At 30.5% G+C, this 18,665-nt stretch overlaps 1 protein-coding gene across 1 annotated transcript; it reads right to left on the reverse strand.

The window, feature by feature from the left end:
* Window positions 1–246: 246 nt before the first annotated feature.
* On the reverse strand, window positions 247–8,709 carry LOC102627385 (pyruvate kinase 1, cytosolic-like). The gene is made up of 16 exons (XM_006485171.4): window positions 8,540–8,709; window positions 7,859–7,955; window positions 7,074–7,171; window positions 6,758–6,913; window positions 5,576–5,653; window positions 5,147–5,278; window positions 4,598–4,678; window positions 4,313–4,384; window positions 4,120–4,209; window positions 3,335–3,479; window positions 3,007–3,095; window positions 1,863–1,958; window positions 1,657–1,724; window positions 1,436–1,535; window positions 899–958; window positions 247–727 (listed from the first exon to the last, which is right to left on the reverse strand). The coding sequence occupies exons 1-16, from the start codon at window positions 8,606–8,608 to the stop codon at window positions 575–577; spliced, it is 1,584 nt and encodes a 527-aa protein (XP_006485234.1). The 5' UTR covers window positions 8,609–8,709; the 3' UTR covers window positions 247–574.
* Window positions 8,710–18,665: the final 9,956 nt, after the last annotated feature.

The raw sequence follows: 18,665 nt of genomic DNA on the forward strand, positions 1-18,665 counted from the left end.
TTCTAAAATTTATTGAACAAGAACTCAAATCAAAGCAACTACTAATGTGTGTCATGTCACTACCCTTATTAGTTCATTATAAGAGCCTTAGTTGCCCACTAATGAACCCGAAGAGAGTATAAGTTCAAGCATTCCAGTTAAGAAATTTAGATACCAAAAAAGTAGATATTTATCCAATTTTTAGATATGAAATAAATATCTCCCCTATATTTATGGGAGTAGATTTCCCAATTAGTACTGCTAACATTTGCCATAAGTGAATGCATCTAGATTCTCAATAGAGTTTACAGTAACATATCTATAGATTGAACAACTACCTGTCCCTCCAAGGATATGTTATAACATTGCATAAATATTGGTACACCCGCCGACAACATACACTAAAAATGATACAACATGGTTTTGATGTTTTGAACGAAGTTGAGTCATAACAGTAAACATTGTTGTATCGGTGCATACTCTCTTGTTCTTTTTTATTTTTGCTCAACTTCTAGAGACTTGGTAATTGCTAAAACCTTCAAAAGCTCAAGACCTCAGTAGTAGAATATTATCGAAAAGGAAGGCACCATCGGTTCTAATCTTCGAGTTCCATAATCTTCACAACGGCGGAGTCACCAACTTTCTGGCAGATGACAACACGATCATGAGACTTAATAACCCCATGGGCCTTGCCATAATCAAGAGCAACCTTCAAAGCTGATTCGCTCGTTGCATTGGTAGTCTTAGCCTGCAAATCCACAGATAATTTTTAAGGTGCCTTGTAAGAAACCTCATGAAATCATGGTATCCAGTTTTCAGAAAAATTTGCTCAGTTATATTTTCAAAGCTTCTTACTTTCCCTTCTGGGAAGGAAAAGGAATCATAACAGGACTAGAATTGCAGTTAAAACAAATCTTACTGCATGTCGGGGATCTGCAAGCATGGGGAAAAGGCCCCTGATAATGAGTGACTGCCTTGCCTGCCATAAAAATCATCAGGAGCAAATAGACATCATGAGTTTCAGCTTCCATGCTGAACGAAATATACAAGGCTAAAACTACGCAAATTATTTATACAAACGAGTAATTCTCTAATGAGGAAATTCGGCAGTAGGTTGAAGATAATGACTTTCTTTCTTCTTTATCAGTTATTAAGTAATGAATATTTTCTTACAACTCTAAACATGCATCACATAGACTTAAAAGCTGTCAAAAGTAACCACAATTTATGCCAAACACCACTAACAACTCATTTCTTGAGAATTTGAGAACAAAAAAACTAGTGCGAGATTGAGTGAGATCTCAGCATTTACAGTCATTACTAAAACATGCAACCTATGCTTTTCTTGTAATGATCCAGTAAAAACATTAAAATTCCTTGCTTACGAATCTGCCAAAATCCTAAAACAATAGAGTAGATGTAGCAGAAGCCATGCATGATCAAAGTTGATAGATACCTCAAAAGCACCAGTAAAGGTCCAGCGCAATTGATTTGTCTTAAGCTGCGGGATGACAACAGATAGCACCGGCATTGTTGGCCTATATTTTGCAATCAATCTGTGCTTTGATACAGAAAAATTTAAAATACCATGCACATATGTGAGAATATGAAATTATGCAGCCCCTTGGAAATTATAATATAAACTTATGCAAGGATAACCAAGAAAATATAACAAACCTTGCAGCTCTTCCACTTGAAGTAAAGCATATAATTGCGGACGCCTTCACCTTGATGGCTGAACGTACCTTCAAGCAGAACAAAGAAGTTGGATTTCGAAACATGCTTTAGTCATATAAACAGTTTCATGAGGCTAAAATGTAAAGGGGTGCAATAACTGAAGCACAAAAGAGTAATGAAGAAAAAGCAAAAATCAAAGAGAGTACCGCAGAGGAAGTAATGGATTCCAAATGAGACATTGGTTCTCCAACATAATTGATGACTTTCTTGAAAAACAGATTATGATTGAACACCTTCTCTGCCTGCAAACAGCAATTTACAGAATAATCCAGATAACATCAACACAAAATGGAGCAAATAAAAGTAAAGAAAGAAGTTGCCTTTCTGTGACCAAAGAATTTGCAAGATTACTTGATGTAACATCTTAAGGTAAGCACAGAGTGCTCCCATTTTCTGCTTTTAATACTTCTAATACTCACAAAACAATCAGACATGGACACTATATATCAAGCATGAATGCTAGCCCCGACCAACAGCTGCAACTGAAACAGTCCCAATGTATATACATTTGCAGAACTTATATTTGCAGCTTTTGGTGTAAAAGAAGAAATTAAATTTTATAGCCTGTAGTAAACGAGACCATTAATGAAAGAGAACATAGAAACAGCAGACAAGAACTCTTGTTGGTTTCTGTATATTTTGTGTGTAACAGTAAAGAAGACTGCTAAAACATACTATGATATAGAAAGATAACTGTTCTCAGAAAATATTTTATTTTGGAAACAAAATAAAACTTTATTTTCGACAAAGATGAAAATGTAAAGGGCAATAATAGTTGTTAGATATGAATAGGTGACTGCAGAAGTCAGAGTTTTAAATTGACAATTTTTTTAAGAGGGTACAAACAGTCAGCAGCCTAAAAATTATGTCCGAAATCTTTCTCAGAGAATGGATAGATGGATTTTTATAATCAGACATCTGCATTCTAATGCCCCTACCAAAAGAATGTGCACTATTCAAACACCATGTAAATAGAATAAGCAAAGATATAACAAAGCTAATAGGACATGCTTCCCACCAAATGCATAAAAAACACTGACACTGCCTTAGGAAGCCATTTTCGAAGTTGACAATTGGAATCTTATCTACGAATTGCAGGAATACTGCTGTTTGAACTGTCTACCAATAGCAAAAGTGAGAGAGAATAAAACAACTGATTGCTCAATTATCATGAAGAAGAGAACTAGATGAAGCAAAGGTTGAACATATAGAAATGAAGATATAAATTGGCCAATCAAGAGATGAAAAAAATAGGATGATAATTCCGCAATTGATTGAAATAAAACTCACCTCAGCACAAATTTTTCCGACAATAGAAATGGTCTCGACAGGGTACAATCCCCGCAAGGTCTCTGCACCTAGAAGAATTGCATCACTACCTGAACCCCATGATAGAAAAAAGGGACAAAGTCAAGCTTCCTGTTTGGTGCATATTATACTAATGTCAGCCATCCAACAATGATCAATTGTGAGGAAATACAATCTCTATGATACCCACAGTAGCAACAGATTCTCTCACATCAAAATATAGCATACTGTCATCAACAATAATATGATAAAAGATGTCTGCTCACACACATGAAATGAAATATTACCAAAGCATATAATTGAAATTTACCATCTAATACTGCATTGGCAACATCAGTTGCTTCAGCACGAGTAGGTCTTAGGTTGTCAGTCATACTGTCCACAACACGAGTAACCACTGCAGGCTTTCCAGCCATGTTGCACTTGTAAAGAGCAGCCTTTTGAAATAAGAACACCTGGAAAATTCCAAGTAGACCATCATCGAAAGAATCTGATTGAATTCCATACATCATCTTGTAGAGGTGAATGCATAAACAACCACATCTATACCAAGCATACAAACTCCTAAAAGTAAAATGAACAACATAATTGCACTCATTTTGAATACCGTGATTAACACCATTAATTTCATTTGGCATCATGGAGAAAATCTTTTTCTAATGAAGGGGAGTCTTTTTCCTCAGTGTCAAAATATGGCATATGCATACATACAAGCTCATTCATCGATACAATTATGGTGCAGGATGTGACAATCAATATGTGAGTGCAAGGCACAACATAAACTGCATTGTCCACCATGTTCCATAGTAATGCTGCCCTTACCAAGTAATTTCCTAAGAAATTTCACTGTAACTGATGTGACATTCACTTAGAATGGAATCTCTAGGAAAAAATTAAATAGAATGTGTAGTTTTATTGATTTCTCAAAGAAGTCTCATCTATTAGAAAACAGTGGAGATTTAACTTGTGCATCCTTTTACAGTCTGTGTATGCTAGTTTGCAAGAATATGCACATAGGGGAGAGCATGAACGCCATAGGTTCCATGTAATACCAAGTTATTGAACCATATACAGAGTCTAAATATGGAAATTTACCTTCTCTGGAGGAAGATCAACCCCCAAATTTCCACGAGCAAGGATGATACCATCTGCTTCGTGTAGAATCTCATCAAAGTGAGTTAATCCCTATAAAGTGTAGATAAGGAGGAGAAAATGTGCGCTCAAAATCAAAACCAAGAAAAAAAATACTTTTCAAGGTGTACTAAAACTGACAGTTTATTCATTTCACCTCTGTATTTTCAATCTTAGCAAATATTTGCGTTTGACCAAGGTCACCCAATTGAGAAAGAAAGTCACGGGCCTGCATACAGCCATCATAAGCACGTACCAACGAAACTAAAAGAAAAATAATATAGTGCACTAAACCCTCAACCATAAGCTCACCACGCGATGGAGCTGGATATAATGAAGAAAAATGATAAAGAAGCTAAATAGGGAATTGGCTGAAAAACTAAATTAGTTCAATTAAATGAGAGAATATACTAAAGAAAACCCGTTGAAGAAAATTCCTTACATGGCGAACATCTTCTGCACCCCGAGTATGTGATAAGGAAAGGAAATCTATGTTGTTTCGAGCACCCCATGTGCTGATGACCTGAAATCGCATGGTAAAACATTACAGTGAAACAAGTGAAAAGATAAATCACTCCCTGAAAGCAATATTCCGCTGAACTTATTCATACATCTTGACAACAAATGGATCTTGCAAGATAGTATGCATACTTCAATGGTCAATTACTGACTATCTGAAGCATAAGAAAGAATTATTTAATTGAAAAGACATACTAATGCCACAACGAAAAGGAGTGTAGTCACAATCAATGATAAAAGGCAGCAGAAAGTGAACCAACTCAATCACTTCAAAGGTGCTGGCAGTCAAAACATGAAAATTACAGGATAAAAATCTGGAAAATTTGGTATTCAAGAATAAGTTCTCCATTGCAACAGTCAGATGATAAGAACAACATCAATTGCCAGAATTAACAGGTGGATGAAATTGGTTAGGACCCCAAGTTCATCATTTTGTGAACACCAAGTACCTGACACCCAAATAATAACTCACCTCCTTATCTTTATCAGTGAGTGTAGGCAGATCAATACGAATTTGAGAGACATGCAAGGTATACAACTGCCGAGCCAAGATAGCAGAATTCTTTATCTGACAAACCACATCTTCGCCATCCACGTCGGTGACCTGCCCATGAAAGGAAAATGAACAGAATACCAATAACATTTCAATTTGTTTTTATTATCAACTGATTCATGCTTTCAGTAGCTGGCTTCCTCGTATACACTCAAACTGTATTCAGCAAGCAACTAGCAAGCCAAACAACTATTTTCTTGCTCATATGGAAGAATAAACACAAATATGTCCGATCTGGAAGACATGTGACCTTACATGCCTAAATGAAGCTAAATTTGTACCCTAGCTGATACTAACTGCAGTACCATTGATCTAATAAATCAACTTTTCTAACTCACAGTGCCTTACCTCCAACATTACTGAAGTAGTTTCATTTCCTGTGAAAAGATATTGACCAATAAATATGGTATCTCCCTTCTTCACTGCCTGCAAAAAACAAATTAAGCAATTTTGTTATGGCTGCAGCAGAACTAACTGCAAGAGAATCATGTGATAAAATGACTATAAGAACCTAAAGCACCTATGACATTCTGCATGTTAAATTATTAGCGCAAATGCAACTGATTCTGAGAGGGAGTGAAGCGGATAAAAAAAAGAATGGATGATAACTAGAAAGGGGAAACAAACAACATATAGGGGATGTATCCCCGACCAATGAGAGAGGTAAAGAAATCCATGCCAATTCTTACAGAGAATACTTATCATCAGGACAATGGGTGATGTAGCCCCTTAATTGTTTATTGATGTACTTATGGAGACAGACAATAAGTGAAACATCTGAGTTATACCAAAATTCCTTCTTCTTTTCTAGATAACATACACTCCACTACCATCCCACCCTGAATTAAACAGATCTTAGCATACCAAACAACTCACTATAAACAGCACTAGAAATTAAAGAGACAGCAAAACCTTTTTCTTTTCCTGTTTAAGACATCTCAAAATTAATGCGTATGATTCCATTTTCTCCCTAAATTTACGTTGATGCTATATTTTTGAAAGGATAACTCCATACAGAATGTCAATTAAGAAAGTTTAAGTGAAACTAGGTTTAGTCTATCGGAGATTTTTTTGATGAATTCTCACATGGATAACCCCACAACTAGTATAAAAAGGATGAAGATTCAGAACAACAATGAGACAGACAGCATGCTAAATCCATTCCTATTCAAGGTTCAGAAAACAAAACCAATAAACACACAGATGAAAACATAAACCCCATTTCGTTACGAAACAATAATATGAGATGAAAAATGGGTAAACTCCAACCACCAACAGACTACATAAAGTTATGCTCTTCTAGAAGAAACCTCAGACCCCAGTGAGGAAAATTCAACCAGCTACCAAAATTGTGCCTAGTAGGTGCAAATAGTTAATCCAGACTCTTTTAAGAAGACACATAAGGCAGGATTCATGCCAATACTCAGTTGATCTCTAGCAGTTAGTGGCTCCAACATGAAGTACGTATAGAACTATGGTACAAAAACTGGCCCAAAAGGCACAAAGCGAAAAATGTAAAAATGTAAAGACCTTTGACAGTCCACTAAAATTTATTGGTAGTAAATTTGAAGTTGCTTCTTTGTCTTGATCTGGTGTAAGGACAACTGACTCATCTGCGAGGAGAGAAATGGGGTGCTCAGTCTTAGTAACAACTAGCAACTCTGGACCAATTGTGTCTAACATAACCTGGAAAATGAACATAAAAGAAAATATGTGAGAAATTGGCAAGAAAACAAGAACTGAATACCTGACGCATACAAAGAGAAATTCGAACATGCTAAAAATACATGATACACGCATTAATTTGCTTGAGCCAAAGCAAATGGCTTCCATGTGAAAAGCTTACCGCACAAAGCTTCTTGGTACTCTTGATAGCTATCTTTAGATTCTCAAGCGTCTCCTGGTGATATGCAGTATCACCCCATGAAAAATCAAATCTTGCCACTGACAGAAAGGACGGAGGAAAAAGAAGAATGAAACACCAATCCGTGTCATATTCAACTCATAGCATAAATTCAGATTCAACTATCTAGCTTAGTGAACTTACTAACGAGACAAATATTATTAACCTTATGATTTGTTGGTCTTAACAAAATACATGAATACAAAAAGAATAAAAAGCATGTGAAAAAGTACATTAAACTGATAGGTCCCACATCAACAAAAAATTAAAATATCAACTCAACTTAGCAAATATAACTTAGCTATTGAATATATGACATCTTATTTAATAATCCTGATTTTCCAGAATAAATGAGACTTATATAATGCTTATCATCCATTTTCATGGGAATGAACAAAAGTTAGAGCAAGTCAGCAAACTAATGGTCCACTTGAAAGTGCTTGCCCACTCTCAAGTAAAGAAATTGGTATTCATTCTATTTTGTAGTGTTTGGTTAAGGTAAAATCAATAGACACCTTTCTCATAAACATGTTGGGAGTTAAAAAGCTTATTAGAAAATCTATTGATAGTTTTTATCAGAAATCTTCTACATAAAGAACATTTAATCGAAAGCGCTTTCTTTAAAGGACTTCCAAACGCACACTGGACAGATTCTAGAACTATAATAACCAATTCTTCCAGGGGAAAATAAAAAGAGTATGAAATCAAGCATAACAGAAGAGTAATACCTGACATTCCTGCATTAAGGCAACCAGATATTATCTCCACACTTCGTGATCTTGGACCAAGAGTTCCAACAATTTTCGTCATTGCAGGAAAGAAAGTCTGCAGAATACATGTAAACAAGAATCAGAACTCAGATATAATAACCACCTAACTTCAGTCTTGATCTTAACCACAGTTACCTGCACAATGTCAATACAGAAACAGAGAAAAACTTAATACATCTTAATTACAAAATTAAAAAGTTTTCCAACTAAAAACTACAGTTATTTTTCCATCATAACATTTTCTCAGCAACCAAACAGTCAATGAGACATATAACACAAGAGTATGAAAGTAGCATAAACTAGAATCTTCATGCCAACAGAATTCAAAATGTACTTGAAATCACAAGAGAAAATTCAAGTTTTGACTTTACTCTTCCATTTTCTTTCGTTTTCCTACACTTTCTTAACAGCCAAACAATCAACAAGAGATATAACATAGAAGTATCTAAGTAGCATGGACTACATTCTTTATGACCGTTTCTTTTTTATTTCTAGAAAAATCTAGTTATTTAAATTTCTCGGCAGCCAAACACCAAATTGAAGTCAAGAAACACATAGATCAAGTAACAGCCCTACTTCTAATGAAAAATAAATAAAAACTAGAAAAATAAAGAAAAATTGGCGAAAATAAATGCATACTGGTTTTGAAGGCTCAAGAATTGAAGCCATTCTAATCGGTTCTTCAAGAAGTAAATTATTTGAAGGCATTTTATTTTCTTTATTTTTTTAATATTTCAACGAAATTGAGAAATAAATTTTGATTTTCGTTTGTTGTTGTATGATTGATTTCGTTGTTTGTATTTACTTATTTATGTCCGCTTAAGCAATCGTCGTCTTTGAGCTCCGCCTTTTTTTATTTTTGAAAATGAAAACGATGTTGGCCTTATTTTACCCTTTTTTTTAATAACAGTAAAGAAAAAGACGCTTAGGCCCTAATTTAAAAAAATAACCACAAAAATTCTTAAATTTTCAATAAAGGATAATAAAATTCTCTTTTAATTATAATATTTTTTATTATATAAATATAAAAAAATTAATTCAAAATTTTATAATAAATAGAAATATGATATTAAAATAAATATAATAATATATACATTTTAAAATAATTTTAATATTTAAAAAATATTTTTATATTTTACAATCTGATCTATTTTATTATAATAAAATTATTTTTAACAATAAATAGAAACTTAATAATTAAACAAATAAATTAAAATTAAGATTATTATGAATATTATGCAAAAATAATAATTTTAATATTATTAATAGGGAGATATTTTATTAATTGTAAAATATATTTAACCCAAAGATTTATTTAAAATCTTTAAAATAAATAATAATTTATTATCAAAATAAAATAATAATTTAAAATTTTATTATTATTTTAAATCTTAAAAGCATTTTAATATTGTTAGTCTAATAAATAGATTATTTTAATTAGGAAAAGAAATATCTACACCCTTAAATTTGAGAAAATAGTAATAAATACTCCCAAGTTTCTACCAAAGAGACATTAAGACTCTCTTCTAACCATAATAACTTATGAATATAGTAATTAAAAAATGAGAAATTATCACTGTACCACCTTTATTTTACCTTATGTTCATTGAACCATCACAAAATTCTAATGTGTTCCCTGCACCACCTTTCTTTTTAAATTGGTATCAATTAGCCACTTTTGCATTAACATCGTTAAATAATTTAAATGAAATGATAATTTTACCCCTAAATAATTTAAAAGATCATTTTATCTTATAAAAACTTTGAAAAATAAAAGACTTATAATTATAAAAATACTCCTAATTTAATAAAAAATAAATCCCAAATAGAACAGCTAATTTTTATTAAATTTAGATTTTGTAAAATTTTATTAATTATTTTTATTAAAAAATTATAAATTTGCAAAATTTTAATAAAAAATAACTGAATTTATTTATTGAAAATAAATGCCAAAATTTTAATAATTTAGGGGATTTTTATTAAATCTCCAAAATTTACAATTATTTTTACAATTATAATTTTTTATTAAAATAATTTTTATTAAAAATAAAATTATAATTTTGGGATTTTTTTAATTAAATTTAGGGGTATTTTTTATTATAATTTTTAATTTTCAAAGTTTTTATAAAATAAAATGGTCTTTTAATTTATTTAGGAGTAAAATTATCATTTTATTTAAATTATTTAACGGTGTTAGTGCAAAAAGTGATTAATTGATACAAATTTAAAAAGAAATGTGGTGCAGAGAGCATGTCATAATTTTTTTGTGGTTAGATGAATATAAGGCAAAACAAGGGTACAATGATAATTTCGCTTTTATTTTTTAAAGTTTTTATAAAATAAAATGGTCTTTTAATTTATTTAGCAGTAAAAGTGCTATTTCATTTAAATTATTTAACAGTGTTAGTGCAAAAGTAGTTAATTGATACAAATTTAAAAAGAAATGTCGTGCAGAGAATGTGTTAGAATTTTGTGGTGGTTAGATGAACATAAATCAAAATAGAGGCGGTGCAATGATAATTTTTCTTAAAGAAATTAACTTTAAAGGTTTTTAATTAATACAAGTTTATTATAAATAATATAATCTATCTAGTAGACTAATAATGTTAAATTATTTTTATCATTTAAAATAATATTAAAATTTTAAATTATTATATTTATTTTAATAAATTTTCAGGTTAAATAGATTTTACAATCAACAAAATATCTCCAATTAATAATGTTAAAAGTAATTGTTACATAAAATTCAAAATAATTTTAATTTTAATTAATTAATTAATTTTATTATTATGTTTCCATTTATTATTAAAAATTACTTTAATATAATAAAAAAAGGTCTAATAGATTGTAAAATATGAATGTATTTTTTAAATGTTAAAATTATTTAAAAATGTATATATGATTACATTTATTTTAATGCCATATTTCTATTTATTATAAAATTTTGGAGTCAATATTTTTGGATTTGTAGAGTCAAAAGGTATTATAATAAAAAAGGGTCTTGGCGTCCCTTATTGAAAAGTTAGGAATCTTTCTAACCATTTTTCCAAACCTTGAGGGTGCAAGTGTCTTTTTCTTATTATTTATATTAAATTTGTATTAATTAAAAAACTTTAAAGTAAAAAATTACTAAATTCAAAAGGTATTAAGGTAAAAAAAAGGTTTTGGTATCATTTTTCAAAATTTTGAAAAATTTTATGATTATTTTCCTAAATCTTGTGGTGTAAGTGTCTTTTTTTCTTAAGAATAATGGATAAACATGTTATTGATAGATTTTTCTTTTTTCCCCATTTGTTTATACACACTTTGACGAAATTCAAAAATTATTGTGTTTTGAAAAACATGAAAATAATGATTTTTTGCTAACAACGACTTGATTAGGTCGTGCGACACTATTAAAAATGGTTCAAGTCTTTATATTGTGTATTTATTTGGAATTATATGAGTTTTTATTATATATCGCTATAGACATTTTTGAAAATTAGATTATACCGTATACATTATTAAAAAATAAAAAGAAAAAGGTAAGACCCTACAGACAATCCAACTTTATAATAGAGTTGATTTTCTAAAATTTAAAATTTGATTTTGCTCTTAAATCCTTAAGTAGTTTCTGTTAAGTTTGGAAATGCAATAGCTAATAAATAAGTTATTTCTATCAAGCAGATGAAATAAGCCACTAATTAAAAATAAGTAATTTGTATTTAGTAAATTGTGTTGTTATAGTTTGTAAGTTTGAAAAGTAAAGTATATGTGTTTTATAAATTTTATCGTGAAACTGTTATTTTATTATATAATAGTACAATAGATATAAGTTAAATTGCCCTTTATTTATATATTAGTGTTCATAAAGTAAGAAAGAGAAAGAAAGAAAAAAAATTATCTTTTTGTTAAAATTTTAAGGTTATAGTAAGAATTTTAAAAAGTGTGGTGGCTTATATAATAAATTACATATAAAAGATATTTCTTACCTTCTTTTAGAAACTTCTATTAAAATTGAGAAATTTATAAAATAAGTAGCTTTTAAGAAACTTACCGAACACCATTTTTTATCAAAACTTATTTAATAAGTTGTTAACATTTCAATCTTAATCTCAAATGAGTTGTAAATGATGAAGATTGAAAAGTGGTGCATTATATGTTTGACAAACTTTCATGTTAGAGAGACATGGATTTAAAACTACAGACATTATGATATTAAATAATCATTGTTAAATTTGACCACATAAATTCATTTATTCGTGTTAAATTAACGAGAAGTGTCAAATTTTACTACCCCTAGTCGCGATTGATAGTTTGCAATTGCCACAAAACTTATATTGTCAACATTGTTTTACGAAAAAAAAAATATTTTAAAAAGATTTATTAGCACTTCCAAGCGACAAGGAAATCCTTATCGCTGAGTGTAATTTTTCTATGAAAATACTATCATTTTTTAATTGAATTTAGTTTGTGCAAGTTTCTTGCACTTTATACTTATTTAACTCAATTTACACAAAAGTTGCCCATTTATTAACTTGTTTTTAAATTAATACCAAAATAATCCAATTTTGTGCAAGTTTCGTGCACTTATATTTCATGAATTTCGGTTTTAAATTCTGAACTGTTGAAAAAGAAAATGTAAAGCTATATATATATATATATATGTTTGGAGAAAGTAAGCAAAAACTACATGAATAAGGTACAATAATAATCATAATCATCGTCCTCATCGATAGCATATTTATTTGTTGAAATTTTAATACATTTTCATGATTTCTAATATATATATATATATATATATATATATATATATATATATATATATATATATATCCTCATGTGTGGATATTTTATATATTTGGGTTTCTAAAAAATAAAATAAAATAAAATGTATTTCTTTATTAAAATATTAAGGTTATAATGAGAACTTTAAAAAGATATGGTGGCTTATATAATGAGTTACTTATAAAAATCAATCCTTACCTACTTTTAAAAATTACTATTAAAATTAAGAAACTTCTGGAATAAATAACTTTTAAAAAATTTACCAAATGCTATTTTTATTAAAATTTATTAACTAAGTTTTTTATAGTGTTTCAACCTTAATCTCAAATAGATCATAAATGATTAAGATTGAAAAATGGTGTATTATAAATTTATAAGTTTGACGTACTTGCATGTTTGAAAGAGATAGGTTTAAAACTATGTACATTTTAATATTAAATAATCGTTGTTAAATTTGACTACTTAAATTCATTCATTTGTATTAAGTTAACGTGCCGTGTCAAATTTTACCATCTCTAATTGGGATACATAATTTGCATCCTAATTGTCGTGGAATCTTCCATTGTCAGTATTATTTAAGGGGGAAAATTTTTATATTACAAAGACTTAATTGCCCTTCTAAGTGACAAGAAAATCCTTATCGTCGAGTCTAATTTTCTAAGAAAATACTACTATTTTTCAACTAAACTTAGTTTGTGCAAGTTTCACGCATTTTATACCTATTTAACTCAATTTACATGAAATTGCCAATTTATTAACTCGTTTTTATTAAAATTAATGCCAAAACAATCCGATTTTGTGGAAGTTTCCTGCACTTTTTTCGTGCAATTTTTCTTTCATGAATTTCTATTTTAAATTATGAACTTTTTCAAATGCAAAACAAAAAACATAATTTTTTTTCTAGAAATCATGAAAATGTATTAAAATTTTAACAAATGAATATGTTATTATTATTATTATTATTATTATTATTGCGTTATTCATATAGTTTTTACTCACTTTGTCCAAACAATTTGAGGATACTAATTCAAGTTCCCCTGAGAACTTAAAAAGAAAAAAGACTCCGATAATTATGGGTGTGGGTAGGTGTATTTTTCTCTCCTCATGTGCAGATGTTAAAAAAAGTCTCACCATCAGTTAGTGCATATTTTCAAGCAATTATGATATTCTCCTAATCTAAGTTATCTTGTACTTTTAAAAATTTTGTACTGCCTAATTTTTAATGTTTATGTATGATTAAGATTTAAATATTTTTAATTTTTAATTTATTAACCACCAATAACTTGCATAACTTTTGCTCTAGAGAAAGTTGGATAATGAGAAATCTTGATCCATTTTCGAAATTATTTCTGTAAAGCTATTGACTATACCATAACCATTTTGTTTTGTTACTTTTTTTTTTGTCGTTTCATTTTTTTAACACTAATCTTCGATATGATTAACTGTCGAATGACATTAATATTCACTAGTGGTGTTCCAAATACGCTATAGCCCATCAAAGTAGATCTTAGAATTAAGAGTTAATTTTTTGACATCCCCCAAAAGTTCTTATAACACCATGATCCTAAGGATAATTCCATTTAACTAATTGAAAAGTCATTCTATATCTAATAACTCCACATTCTTCCAAAATTACCCTAGCAAATATATTTCTTCTTTTTTCTTTATTTTTCTCAGTAATCCCAGTACGTTAAGTAAATCTAACAATGCAATTTTTCTCCCTTTTGCAAATCATCGTCGATGTATGAGAATAGATTTGGACCTCCAAATTAGGGTAGAGTTATTTGTACTTTAAAAACTTTGAACACTTCATTTTTATAAAAACAATGATGGCCACGTTTGCTTTCATAGTCTTTAAAAAACTTTCAAAGAAAATGTTATAGTAAAAGTAATCATATTAATTCTATTTTATTGAACGGTCTAAACTCAATATGACGGAAATTTCTAACTTCAATATATTTGAAAATTTTTATTTTCTAATTTACTCGTATTTTCTACATTGCAATGTAGAAAGTACAAATTATTTAAAAGTTCCGGCTACTACTTTCATGCCTTTTGTTTGTTTAATTCTTTTTGTTTGAGATGTTTGCTCTCTTGGCTGCTCTCCTCTTTAAGCTTTGCCGAGATTTATAAAAATTAAAAAAAAAAAAAACCTTTAAGGATCGAAACTTGACGTATCTCTAGATCATTGATCAATTCCTTTGAACATTATTGGGTGTATCCAACTGCTCGTACAACTTTTTTGGTGAAACTAATTGAATCTAAATTGATATATGGTGATTACTTCAGCTGATTTTTGAATCATTGGGGCCGGCCATTTTTGTTAAATGATCAAGGCCCTGTTTGAAATTGATATTTGACAATTATAACTTAAAAGGCACATCACTAAAGTGTTTAGTAAAAATTAATTGTTGTACCTTGGAAGCTATATTAATATGATTTTTCACTTGTATCATGAAAAATCTATTATATCTTTAATAATTTTGTCAAAATTATTATCTACTACTATTAAATTTTGTTTCACAGTTAGAGTTTTTTTTTCACAATAATTGTATCTTAAAAGCTGCAGCACTTCAATTCCAAACAGAACCCAATTCACATACAATGGTTAAGGCAGGTAAATTGATTTTCTTTTATAGAATGTAATAATTGACTATCTATTTAAAAAATTAAATTCTATTTTTAAAAAAAGGTGTTTAAAGTATTTTTTTTTAATTGTGTATAGCATTTTCATGAGTGTAATTTATGAGTGTCTCTCCAAAGAATCCATTCCCTTTCAATTTATTTTTATTAAAATTTTTGGGTTTTAAAAACATATTTCGATTAGTTTATGAGTTCAAGATGTGGCCCTTGAGTGAGATTTTCAATTGAATGGATGTAACTACCACTGCCACCCTCAGGGCTAGTTTGGTAATGCTGTATTTTTTAAAAATAATTGCTATTAGCTGTTCTGTAGAAATAATCAACTGTGAAGAAAATCGGTTAAGTGTTTGGTAAATTTTATTTTCAAAAGTAATGTGAATTTTAAAAGTAGTTATGGGTGTTTGGTAAATCCCCTATTAAACTGCTATAAGAAAATAAATGACTAAAATATACAAAAGGTAAGATGAAATTTACTTACACATATAAAAATGTGCTCAATATCTTTAATTGTGTATTATAATAATTTTATCTAAAAATAAAATTTATACTATATTGATTTTATTTCTGTTATTTTTTATTTTAAAACAATTGATAACTAAAAAATCAACTACAATTTTCATTAAATAACATCAAGCAAAGTATAACTAGGTATTCCAAAAATAAATATAAAAAAATTTAATGAGCTACAAAAACTCAAAACGAAAACAAATAATAGATTGTCATGCAATATCATATTCACATTAAACTTGCAGAAATATTATTTCTTAGAACTTCCATTTCTCTTGCTTCAGGTCGTGTGCGGCTGCCCACGCTCGCGCACGAGCCTGCCCATGTCCGAGCAAGGCATGCTGCGCACACTCACGAGGAAGGCAGCGCAAGCTCGCGCGCGAGGCTACCCATGCTCGAGCGAGTCAAGCAGCGCACACTCATGGGCAAGGCAGCGCGCTTTCACGGGATGAGTTTTATTGCACATCAACCCGTGCGGCACTTAGGCGACTTCTAGCGCACAAGTCGCTAAGTAAGTCTAGAACACTTCTCAAACTAGCGGAGCAAGAGCGCTTGCGGAAAGTGCTAGAGAGAAGTAGAGCAATGTGGCCAAAATATGTTTTTTATTACACACAAAGAATAAATTACAAGAGAGCTAGAGAGCTTGTGTGTGTGCTTGAGTGTTTGTGTGTGTGGTGTGGTTGGTGAGCTTTGTGGACAAATGAGCGGGCTCACCCATATTTATAGGTGTTGGAGTGCTAGATCTAAAGAGTTTCATGCAAGTTGCATACATATCTAAGGACCTATGTGGAGAATCCTAGAAACTTCTAGCCTATGTACAATTTGTAGAGAAGCCTAGATCTTGGGCCTTGGTGGGTGATTTGCTAAGCGCACCACAGATGACTTGTTGTGTTAGCGGCCCATTTCTAAGTGCAACCCACTTCTAAGTACATCCCCCTTCTAAGCGCACTCCACGTCGAGGCGAACTTTTGCTAAGTGGACCTGTGTGCCTAGAATTAACCTTCGATTGCGGGAGATTTGGGCGGCCTGGGACAACGCACTCGCCACCAAGGCACGAAGCCCACGCTTGCGCGGGTGGTACTGCACGCTCACGGGAGGAAGTCGGCCTAGGCTTGCGTGCGGCATGCAGCCCCCACTCGCGCGGCAAGCAACACAGGCTCGCAGGGCAGGCAGGCAGCGTGCACTTGCGAGCAAGCCAGCTCGCGCCCGGTAGTGGCAGATCTAGAAAAATAATTTACCGAGGGCTAAATTAGATAATAATAAAATATGAAAAACTAAAATTTTGAATATATAAAATATTTGCTAATACATTTATAATTATTCTCTACGCATTTTCATATTTTAAAAATGTTATGCAATAGACTCATTATCAATCTTATTAAATTTATTGTTTCTTATATAAAAAAATAAAGCTATCATTTATCCCATTCGATTCCAAAGATGATTCTTCATGAGTTTCATTAATGAAAACGTTCGCTGTAGTATTATTATAGAGACTGAAAGAATTAATCATATTTTTTAGAATAGAAAATATTTTGAGTGGTGGGCTATCATTATTTTTAATTAAAATATAATTTTTTATATTTCTTAATAGTTAAATTTTAAATTTTATAGGGGTTTATAATTTATAGTGATTATTTTAATAAATTTTTTAGGGGGGCTAATTAAAAAACTAAAAGATTTTTCTCTTTTAATTTTAAAATTTTTTTTGCCAGTCCCCACTAGTCACATGTTACATCCGCCCATGGCACTTGGTCCATTGTTGATATATTCTTCTTCTTGTCCTCCTTGTCCATCATTGACCTCTCTCCCTATCTCTTCATTGGTGTAATCATTGTGTTCATTTTCTTCATTCTCAAAATGTTTGTCATGTTGTGCATGTCTTCTTATATAGTTATGTAATGCCATGGTTGCAATAATTATCTTTACTTGTCTATTGAATGGATAGTTAGGCATGTCCCTCAAAATCTTCCATCTTTTTTTCCATACACCAAGAGGGTGTTCTATTGCACTTCTGAGTGAAGAGTGTGCATAATTGAATACCTCTTGATAACCTGTTGGTTGGCTGCCTTTACGAAAATTTGGAAGGTGATATCTTTCACCTTTATATGGCCCCAGAAAGCCCCTCATTTGTGGGTACCCCGGATCCACTAAATAGTATTTTCCTAAACATTTAAAATATAATTTTAATAATAATATATAAAAATAAACTTAAGAAAGCTGTTGGAGAAAAATTTGATAAAAAAGAAAAAGAAAAATTATGTAAAAATGACAAACCTCTAGGTGGTTTAGAAAAATTCAAAGTAAGGTTACATAGAGTTGATAAAAATATTCTTGTATCATGAGCACTTCATTCCCAACCTGCAATTGCAAATATAAACTACGTATCAAAGTTATATGCAACCATTATGTTCTGAGTTGGTATGCCTTTCCAACCAATGTATGGTGTTTGATCCTCAGGAGGTATAAAAATATGAACATGTGTGCCATCTATAGTACCGATACAATCTTAAAACGACAATACAAAAGTATATATGTCATAAATAATTACAACTTTATAAAGTGTAAAAGTTTAATTGATAATCATTTGCCTTAAAGTGTGGCATATATCTAGAATTTCTCAATATTTCTTTAGAAATATCTTTAAACTCATAGTCAAATGGCTTTATCAAATCTATAGATAAACGACAGATAGCATCTAGTGCTTCACCAAAATATCTACTCACCATCTCATCAGAGTGTTGGAATCATTCTTGTGCCAATCTATTACCCACACCATGTATTATAGTATGCAAGAACATTCTTAATACCTCAACAACATTCACTCTTCTTGAGCCTTTTAGTCTGT

This window comes from Citrus sinensis, chromosome 4, assembly GCF_022201045.2.
Source record: "Citrus sinensis cultivar Valencia sweet orange chromosome 4, DVS_A1.0, whole genome shotgun sequence".
Lineage (NCBI taxonomy): Eukaryota > Viridiplantae > Streptophyta > Magnoliopsida > Sapindales > Rutaceae > Citrus > Citrus sinensis.

What these genes read in the sequence shown, in the direction of transcription:
- LOC102627385 (XM_006485171.4), bottom strand. Translation starts at nt 8,608, where the DNA reads ATGCCTTCAAATAATTTACTTCTTGAAGAACCGATTAGAATGGCTTCA. An exon ending in GTACCAAGAAGCTTTGTGCG is followed by an intron (nt 6,914 to 7,073) that starts GTAAGCTTTTCA and finishes TTCATTTTCCAG; the next exon opens with GTTATGTTAGACACAATTGG. An exon ending in TTGATCTTCCTCCAGAGAAG is followed by an intron (nt 3,480 to 4,119) that starts GTAAATTTCCAT and finishes GGAATTTTCCAG; the next exon opens with GTGTTCTTATTTCAAAAGGC.